This window comes from Salmo trutta, chromosome 17 (assembly GCF_901001165.1).
Source record: "Salmo trutta chromosome 17, fSalTru1.1, whole genome shotgun sequence".
Classification (NCBI taxonomy): Eukaryota; Metazoa; Chordata; class Actinopteri; order Salmoniformes; family Salmonidae; genus Salmo; species Salmo trutta.
In genome coordinates this window covers 50,010,802-50,019,014 of record NC_042973.1, presented here as the reverse complement: position 1 = coordinate 50,019,014, position 8,213 = coordinate 50,010,802, and the positions used below count along the sequence as shown (strand labels likewise).

General features: G+C 41.0%; 1 protein-coding gene across 1 annotated transcript; it reads right to left on the bottom strand.

Annotated features, from left to right (window-relative positions):
• Window positions 1–4,359: 4,359 nt before the first annotated feature.
• On the bottom strand, window positions 4,360–7,750 carry LOC115152350 (carbohydrate sulfotransferase 1-like). The gene is made up of 2 exons (XM_029697126.1): window positions 7,278–7,750; window positions 4,360–6,141 (listed from the first exon to the last, which is right to left on the bottom strand). The coding sequence occupies exon 2, from the start codon at window positions 6,106–6,108 to the stop codon at window positions 4,816–4,818; it is 1,293 nt and encodes a 430-aa protein (XP_029552986.1). The 5' UTR covers window positions 6,109–6,141; window positions 7,278–7,750; the 3' UTR covers window positions 4,360–4,815.
• Between the last annotated feature and the right edge of the window lie 463 nt (window positions 7,751–8,213).

Genomic DNA, 8,213 nt, shown 5'->3' with positions numbered 1-8,213 from the left:
ATTAAATATTTGCAAAGATGGGGAAAGGTCTAGCCGTAATAAAGAGATGCTCTGCTTTTTTGACACCACACTCCAAAAAGCAAGTTCTGCGGGCTCTAGTTTTTGTCTAATCTTGATTATTGTCCAGTCGTGTGGTCCAGTGCTGCAAGGAAAGACCTAGTTGATCTGCAGCTGGCCCAGAACAGAGCGGAACGTTTTGCTCTTAATTGTAATCAAAGGGCTGATATAAATACTATGCATGCCAGTCTCTCTTGGCTAAGAGTTGAGGAGAGACTGACTGCATCACTTCTTCTTTTTATAAGAAACATTCATGTGTTGAAAATCCCAAATTGTTTGCATAGTCAACTTACACACAGCTCTGACACACACACACACACACACACTTATCCCACCAGACACACACTTATGCCACCAGGGGTATTTTCATAGTCCCCAAATCCAGAACAATTCAAGAAAATGTACAGTATTATATAGAGCCCAGATTGCATGGAACTCCATTCCATCTCATATTGCTCAAATAAACAGCAAACCTGGTTTCAAAAAACAGATAAAGCAACACCTCACGGCACAACTCTCCCCTATTTGACCTAGATAGTTTGTGTGTATGCATTGATATTGTAGGCTACGTGTGCCTTTTTAAAAATGTATGTAGTTCTGTCCTTGAGCTGTTCTTGTCTAATGATGTTCTGTATTATGTCATTCTGTATTATGTTTCATGTTTTGTGTGGACCCCAGGAAGAGTAGCTGCTGCTTTTGCAACAGTTAATGGGGATCCTAATAAAATACCAAATAACCAATCTGCCTGGGCACCAATGTCATCTGCTAGGGAACCAAGGCCAATTCAAATACATTAAATAGCCAATTACATTTATTTAAAACCCGAAAAACAGTAGCTATTCTGTTAAGAAAAACACATGTATATGTAAATGTCCATAAATGTACATGAGTGTAGGTGATAGCCTATGCGTATTGGCTACTGCATGTCATGTTCAGACCGATGCTGACATGAGGGAGGCAACTGGAAATGTAGCCAAACTTTAATGAGACTTTTAATTACATATATATATATGTATAGTCTAAACGCCAGTCATTTTTGACAAATATAACGTAGGATCGTTATTAATACCTAAAGGCTTGATTCTGTCGACATACTTGTGTCACTGTTCATTCCAACGGGAGAGAAAGACCAGTGTCTGTCACGCACTGCAACATCGACCACCTTGCAATCTGAGCGGAAGCAGTCAACATTTTGAAACTAACCATAAACGTCTTTTTTGTTATCTTACCATGTTCCGAACATAGAAATGTTAAGGGAATATTTTATAAACACTTGCCATTGAAACCAGTATTTCTCTCACGTTCTCAAGTTTCTTCTCCAGCAGCGAAAGACACAATCCCATACTTGTTGGTACGTCTTTTGATCTTCCCTCTTTCTACATTTCTGAAGGATATTTTCATCTCTGTCATATGAAACCGCTTGTATTTCCGGTGCGCTTTTGAGAATGGTGTTTTCCCGCTATGTCGATGTTGTATTCATTTGGGATCTATCGCATCCCAGAGTATGTTTGTAATATTTATTTCCTGCACAGAAGGACACGCTGACCAATAGAATAGGTCAACATTTGTACTTTGGGGGATAGTAGATTGACATAGGCTAGTGCCCTTGCTGTTCGTTAGGCCTCCTCATCTTGTTGGCTGAAGAAAGTATATGTGGACAGTTCTTCTAACATCATCAATATGCGCCTTGGAATTCGATCAGGAGAATGCACGCTGTTGCATCCCCGATGTGTCTGTCTCAACTGTAGCCTACTTTGGAGCTGAGAGAGACATGTAAGCAATGTTCCCTCTAATTATTTAGCGAAAGACACAATCCTCATATTAACAACCCATGCTTGTTGATGCGTCTTTTGATCATCCCTCTTTCTAAATTTCTGAAGGATTTTTTCCTCTCTGTCATATGAACCCGCTTGCATTTCATGTGCACTTTTGAGAATGTTGTTTTTCCGCTAATTACATTTTCCCCCAATTGCATTTTGGAACATTCATGTTCATTGCCTTCTGCCCTGTGCGCATTGCTGCGTTTATAATGTAAAGAAATTGCCTAATAGTTTGTCAACATTTTAAGATAAACATTCTGATCTGTTGCATCAGCCTCATTGCTTTACTTTTTGTTACGTCAAGGTTATATTCATTTGGGAAGCAGAAGAAGCCTGAAGGAGGAGAGATTACAAACTCAGTTTAAAGAGAGAGGACCTTGTGCATTTCAGGTAAAATAACAACCCAATGTTTATATCCCAGGACAAATGATCTAGCAACAGGAAGCTAGCTAGCTGTTGCCATAAATGCTTTTCGACCTGTCCCCAAATTAATATAGTTGTTTCAGAGATTGTTTTAATATTTCAACCCGCATGTCCCGTGTGCGAAGGTGCATGCGGACGCACGCGCACGAACGGTCTGGTCAGCATGTGTACCCGCTTTAACTTACAGTTTTAACAGTGGCCAAGTAGGCTACTGTGGCTATTTGATCATTATGTGGGCCTACTAGAGTGGCCTACCATAAAAAAAAAAAACAATGCTGAAAATGCATCCCATAACATTTTAACATGTTAATAGCTGTTTTATCATTCAGCCTACAGTAGCAGCCAATGTCTGGTGTTCAATGAAGGCCTACAATCCATGACAGTTAAAAAAATAAAAAGAATGCAGGGCTTGACATCAACATGTTTATCTACTTGTGCTTCAGACATGGTGACTGAAAATGTTGTAATGTTGTTTGATGCAAGAAAACACTTTACAAAAAAACATCCATTATTATTACCATACCATTATTACAGAGAATCAGACAAATTATGCCAACTTCTGCCTATTGGCTACATAGCTTATTCAAGCCTGTGTCAAAATACAACACTGCCCCTTTAAGACAAAAAAAAGCTCTGTACCTGACTAGCTTTTCAAAGATGTTAAGAAATGTACTCATTTTGTGCTCTTGTAGAAAGCAATCACTCCCCTATTGCTGACTACTACAAATGATCTATAACTGGGCTTATAACTCACTAACTAGCAAAAGATATGAACAAAAGTTGCACAAGTGGCTAAATACAGCTCTCACTTTGATCTCAAATCATCTACTCACGACCGCTCATGCTGTAAACACAGTCCAGTTCATTGTAAATGGCACAGAATCGTACTCCGATGCATTCTGCCTACAACAAAATCTCTAGTTCGTTTTGTTGTTGTTATGTTGCATTGAAAAGGGCTAATATTGTGTTAATTCGATCACACTTGCCCCAGTAAAGGGAAAATGCAAGAAGATATCTACTGCTCAGAATTTTTTTAAACATGACTTAAAAAAACGTAAGCCTATGCAACATTAATCAATTAAAAACAGACCTGTAGCAATTAGAATTGCCCTGCCAATGCATTGTTGTTCAGGACATTTTTTAAATTATATTTAAATTATATTATATTTATATGATCACACCCGTAATAGATCCGTTGTTGTATTACTTGTGAGGCACAGCTGAGTGAGCTATAATCTTCTTTTTATTTAAATTTTACTGGGCTGATGGTGCCTGCATCTGATGGTCAGTCTCAGCAGAGGGAGAGAGCAGCAGACTGAGGGTCCGCCTCTCAACATCCATCCGCTCTCCCTTTCCTCCACTGACACTGACCAAAAAGGGACACCGTCTTCCAGCTGATGGCGAAAACTCGAGACGCAATGCATTATTTCTGCCTCATTCACAAATTCATGTTGTTACTCCTATGAACAGAGAAAGTGAAATATTCCTTGATATTAAAAAATACTCAACAATAATAACAACGCAAGCCTAGTGATACACTTTCCTACTCATTCATTATTGCTGCAGTGCTTGTTGTAGCGCTGAGTGGAAATAGGAAGAATGCTCATTTTATGGCTTATAAAAGTGTTGAATACAAAGTGTTGACAGAGCAGAGTAAGAACTTAAACATGAACTTACTCATAAAAACAGCAGCTCTTTGCTGTATTGGTTGACAGTCTCTCTCTAGTCATTGTTTTAAACGTTTTGAAATGTCACAGTATCAACGTTGCTATAGCTTTCTTTTACGCCTGCTACCGTACTGCAGACACGGTAATCTGAACCATCCGATTAGCCAGCGGTAGGCCTATAGTGCACTTGATTTGCTCTGGTCAAAAGTAGTGTACTATATAGGGAATAGGATGCCATGTGGGATGCATTCATTGTCAAATCACTGGTGTCCTGCACTTTGGTGATCTTTGTTGATTGTGTGTTGACAACCCTCAGTTAAACTATAATAACATGGTTAAAGGGCCACTCCCTAATTCTTACCCTAACCCTCAATAAAACGTAAACAACACAATTAAGGTTGACCTCAACATTCACATTTTTATTGCATGGTTGTTATCATATGCCTACACACACACATCAGCATTTATCAGTAAGGTATGATTAGGTACATTCCCTAACTTTGTTGTAAGGTAGGTCCAGTTTACTTGATGTACAAATATCAACATTCGCTTTTGTCAATGCAACAGCCAGCATTCAGGGATCTTAAGTAGGATGGTGCTTTACTCTAAGTCTGTTCATGTCAATTAACCTAACATTACTTACTGTCTCTTTGATATCGCTAAAACATTGATACTGATATCTCCAAAGAGCATTCCTAAATGATGTTTCTTGTGCTCTTCTGAATGTCTTGACTTGAATCTTACCACAGGAGTCTTCAAGGTTTCTGAGGTTTAGTGCAAATCTGAGAAGAAATTAAGGCAATAATATAAATATATCAAAAATAGTTGTCGTGATAGACCTTGCTTTACTACAAAAAGGGTAAAAAAGTTTTGTCCTCGATGAGAGTCAGAGACAGATTTTTCAGCTCCTCAGGGGAACTGACAGTCTTATAACCAAGCTCCTGTAGAACTTGCTGACACACAGTCTGTGTGTAATCAACCATGTCATAAGACAATTTGAGCCTCCAGCTTTCCGCATTGGCAGCTGAGTCCCGAACAGTGCCGTATTTATGCTTGGCGGACAGATCGTTGCTTCCCCTGGTGTTGTTCTGGATCCAGTCGCCTACGTTCTTATCCATGATCAGGCCCAGGTATTCATAGATCTCCTTGGTCTTCTGGAGAGGGTTCCTGGCCAGGTCTTCATACCTGACCAACATGTACCTCCCTTTGAGCCAGGGGGGCCTGCTGAGGCCCGTGGTCACAGAGCCCAGGAAGTCCTCACAGACCATGGTGAGCTGGGTGAGGTCCAGGTTGTAGGGCCTCCTCCCAGTGGCCCTCCAGATCCTCCAGAGTCTATAGGTGTCCCTGAAGGTCTCGATGCGGGAGGCCAGAATCCCTCGGGGGTCCCTGACCAGCTGGATCACCTTGAGGTTGAGCCTAGGGTCCTCCACCAGAGCCCTGAGGTCACTCACCTCCGGTATCCTCACCGTCTTGATGGCCACATGGTGCCGCTCACGGCAGGCGTCCGACGCCAGCGTCATGTTGAGACCACCACACCTCCTGACGCACTCTCCTTCATCAATGTTCAACTCTCCAGGACTAAAGGCGTCGCAGACGGGCAGGGAGCACAGAGCCTTGCTTGCTCCCCTCCGGAACAGTTTATCTGTGCTGTGATTGGCCGGCTGGGGTTTGATGTAGCTCTCCAGGAAGTAAAGGTCACAGTTGTAGAGGCTCCGGAGTAAGTCCCTGCTGGCCCCCAGCATCACCCTAGTGTCGCCTGCCGTCCTGCTGTGGGACAGGCGGGGGAGCAAGGTGGTCTGGACATGGTAGAGGGGCTCAAACAGATAAAACACATCCTGGTGCTGGTTGAACAGCTGACCCACGAAGGAGCTGCCGCTGCGGGTCGTGGCCAGAATGAGAACGTGGCTCTTCCTGGAGACGTTGGAGGTGAAGTAAAGAAAGTCGTCACAGATCCGCTGGTCACCGGACAAGTCCACCGCATCCTGCCACAGCATGCCGCAGTTCAGAGGGTTTGAGACTGTCACTGGACACATTTGGAATGGCTTGGCTGTGAACGTCCTGATGGCTGTGTACTGGATCGCTATGGACAGTAAGGCTAGCAGAATCACAGCCTTCCAGGAACATTGCATGGCTGAATTCATTCATTTAGATAGATGATACAGTCTGTTCAAATCCTGGCGGAGCAAAAATAAAAAATTATTAGGATAACACTTTTAGAACGATTATCCATGCTGTATAGAATACCCACACATAGACAGAAAGGAGCGACAAAACAGCTTACATTTATGCAGGCTCACTACAAAATAAAAAAGTTTGTGTTTTGAATCCCATAGATGTTCTTCCTAGACAGTTACTGTGGTGACCTTACAAAACGAATTATAATTGTTATTTTGTAGAACTGTAATAAAGGGGTGACCTTCATATAATACTGTCAAATACATAAATCAAACCCAAGTTGGATGTTTTGTTGTTATTGTTATGTTCCATAGCCTTTCTGTATTTTAGGCAGCAGGCAACCCCAAATTACAGTTTATGCATTCCGATAGCGTACAACTTCAAAGACTCGAGGATTCCTAGGGTCAAAGATTCCATAATGTAGATTCTAATTTACATAATGGTCATATTTGATGTAGATTCCATCTGAAAGAACTTCGCCATCTTCAAATCTCGAACGGCAGTAGGCCTAATACAATCATGTGCTATTTATACTGTAAGGTCTTCTAAAGTCGACTACTATCTCCAATCCCTATATTCCACAGATAAGAACGATGGTTTTTATCTTAAAAATGAATTGATCTAAATTACAAATTAACGTAGCTAGTTGTTCGTCAATACTGGTGGCACACAACCCATAAGTCTAAACGTGTCCAAGATAAACATTTATTTTTACTCTGTAAATGTTTCGTGTTTTATTTTCCCTTAGAATTAAAAGCTATATGCCTATTATGTAGGTGTAGGAATTCAGTGATCTCATGCAGTCTAATGCAAATACACCGTGATAAAAGGCTGGCGGCACCTGTGGAAAAGTAATTTCTCGCGCAACGCCAAGTCACAGGATAGATGTGACAGCGAACAATTGACGACAGCGCCGAGATGTGATTTACCGCAGTGCAACAGAATACGCTTTCATTCAAAGATGATTAGCCTACACAAATGGGCTAGACGTCTAGGCATGGCCTCAATAATACTTTTTCTGTTTTTAAATAACCAAATAACGGTCATGTTATTCCCAAGAGCCTACACACAAAACACATTTTAAACATAAATAAAAGAGATCAACCTCAAAGCATCCAATAAACTACTTTCTTACCTCATAAATTCATAGTGGGCAAAGGCAGGTGCTCGTGAAAAACACCATGGAAAAGCAATGCAACGGTTTCAAATGTCGTCACAAAAATCTGGTATTTTAGGACTAAACATTCTTGAAGGGCAGCTGCCCTGTCTTCTTCCCCCGTACATCTGAATAGCACATCGAGAGAAACTGTTCTCACAGATAGAAGAGTCACAATCAGTCAGTGTTAAATATGGAAAATATCATGATAAGAGAAATTAGACGAAGCGCCAGGCAGAAATCGAAAATTAAACTCCAACAGGGTAGAATAGATTAGAGAAGGAAAACCCGCCGCCGTATATTCCAGATTGCCTTGACTAATGTGCGTGTTGTAGCCTAGGCTATGGCTTGGTGGTGTGGCTTTGTGTGAGGTGTGCCAACCAGAGCCCGTTCTGGACCACCCCAAACCTCCCCTACATCTCCCCTCCTACCCACAGCCACTGGCAAAGCACACGACTTAAAAAAAAATATACAGAATATAGCCTAAATTATGATTTAGACACATACACATGGAGGAGTTGGAGGTCAGCAGATCTGGCTTCAAATGCATACATATTTGTATTTTAAATACTTATTTTATATGTATTTGAGTACTATTTTCAAATACTTTAAGTATTTAAAGTTATATTTAAATAATTTCCTATAAACACTTGGTTATTTGAAACTATGTTGTACTATATTTGTTAAATACTGAGATTTACAATCAGTATGAAGACAGAGCATATGCAAGGCATTGATTAGGTCTAGTATAAGAGAGAGAGAATGCGTGAGAGAGAGAAACAGAGAGAAAGAGAAAGTAAATTACGTCTTTTATAGCAGGGACTGAATATTACATTTTCAATGTCCATTGTCACGCTGGGGATTCTGGGGATGACGCAGCAGTATGAAAGGGATAGAAGAAGAATCCTGTTTCCA